The 1,688-nt window shown below is 60.0% G+C and overlaps 1 gene segment (V, D, J or C); it reads right to left on the bottom strand.

The window, feature by feature from the left end:
• Nucleotides 1–147: 147 nt before the first annotated feature.
• LOC145719031 (immunoglobulin gamma-1 heavy chain-like) lies at nucleotides 148–1,682 on the bottom strand. The segment is given in 4 exon segments: nucleotides 148–623; nucleotides 746–1,069; nucleotides 1,201–1,257; nucleotides 1,548–1,682. Coding segments are annotated over 4 exon segments (801 nt in total).
• Between the last annotated feature and the right edge of the window lie 6 nt (nucleotides 1,683–1,688).

Genomic DNA, 1,688 nt, shown 5'->3' on the forward strand with positions numbered 1-1,688 from the left:
CAGACCTGCCCGCTAGGGGATGTGGCCCCCATGGGACCTGCTCTCTCCCACCAACGGTGACCCCTTGGCCTCAGAGCCTGGCCTGTCTGTGCCGCCCAGAGGCCCAGGGGTCCTGAGCTCTGCCTCAGAAAGAACCATGACAGCATCGCAGGGTCCCAGGGCAGTGCTGGGTGCTTTATTTCATGCAGGGGTGCCTGCCCAGGAGGTGTGTACACAGGGGTGGGGGCTCTGGCGTCCTTGTGGGACCCTGAGAGCCCATGGGTGGGGGGCTTGCTGGGATCCCGGGTGTGTTGCTCATTTACCCGGAGACTGGGAGATGGATTTCTGTGTGTGGTGGTTGTGTAGAGCTTCATGCATGACCACACACGTGATGACCTCTCCCCGCTGCCATCGGTTCTTGTCCACTGAGAGCTTGCTGTAGAGGAAGTAGGTCCCATCTGCATCCAGCTGGGGTGGGGTTGTTCGGATACTGCTTTCTGGCATCTGCTGGCCATTGCTCTGCCACTCGACATCAACCTCAGATGGGTAGAAGTCTTTGACCAGGCAGGTCACGCTGACTGTGTTCTTGTTCATCTCGTCCCGGGATGGGGGCAGGACGTACACATTGGGCTGATGGGCCTGCCCTGTGGGGTCAAAGGTCAGCACAGATGGTCACTCACAGGGTGGAGGGCTGCGCTTGCTCTGCAAAGCCCCACTCAACACTCCATGCACCCCCCACCCACGCATCTCCCACCCTGCTGCACACCTCTGGCCTTGGAGATGGTCCTCTGGATGGGGGATGGGAGGGCTTTGTTGTTGACCTTGCATTTGAACTCCTTCCCCTTGAGCCAGTCCTGGTGCACGATGGGGAGGACACTGACCACACGGTAGGTGCTGTTGAACTGCTCCTCAGGCTTCTTCGTATTGGCTGTGTGCACCTCCTGGTCACCCATGAACCAGCTGATCTGGACCTCAGGGTCTTCCAGGTCCACCACCACGCATGTGACTTCGGGGGTTCGGGTAATCGAGAGGGTGTCCTTGGGTTTGGGGGGGAAGATGAAGACCGAAGGTCCTCCCAGCGTTTCAGGGACTAGTAAGGGAGACAGAATGCAGGTGTCAGCACGTGGGTGGGCTTCCTCTTGAACATCCATTCCCCCCACCAGGCTGTGCCTGGATGTTGGCCATCTGCTTGGGGTGGAGTGCAAGATCCTGCTGACTCACCTGGACATTTGGGACATTCCTTACAGGAGCCGCCAATGCCATTTGGTTTGGGCTTTACTGCAGAGAGAGCAGACTGGGCATTACTGGGTATCTGGAGTGGGCACAGGTTCGGGTGGGTGTAGGTGAGGGCCAGGTCTTGGGGGCTTCTCAGACCAGGGACTGGAGTGGGGGTAAGCCGCCTGTGCTCACAGTGGACCAGGCAGCAACACCCAGAGGACCCCCTTCCCGAATTGGGAGACCTTCATGTGGGGGAGACAGCGGTGCTTCCCCTGTGCCCTGGGGTCCAGGTGGCCAGCTGACCTGGCCTGTCTCCCAGTGGACACCCTCTCTGAGGCCCGTCCTCTCACCTTGCTTGTCCACCTTGGTCTTACTGGCCGGGTGGGCCACAGTGCAGGTGAAGGTGTCACTGGGCCACCTGCTGGAGGGCACTGTCACCATGCTGCTGAGAGAGTAGAGCCCTGAGGACTGCAGGACGGACGGGAAGGTGT

The sequence above is a fragment of the Leptonychotes weddellii genome, unplaced genomic scaffold (assembly GCF_054177405.1).
Source record: "Leptonychotes weddellii isolate Sample4059 unplaced genomic scaffold, ASM5417740v2 HiC_scaffold_28608, whole genome shotgun sequence".
Classification (NCBI taxonomy): domain Eukaryota; kingdom Metazoa; phylum Chordata; class Mammalia; order Carnivora; family Phocidae; genus Leptonychotes; species Leptonychotes weddellii.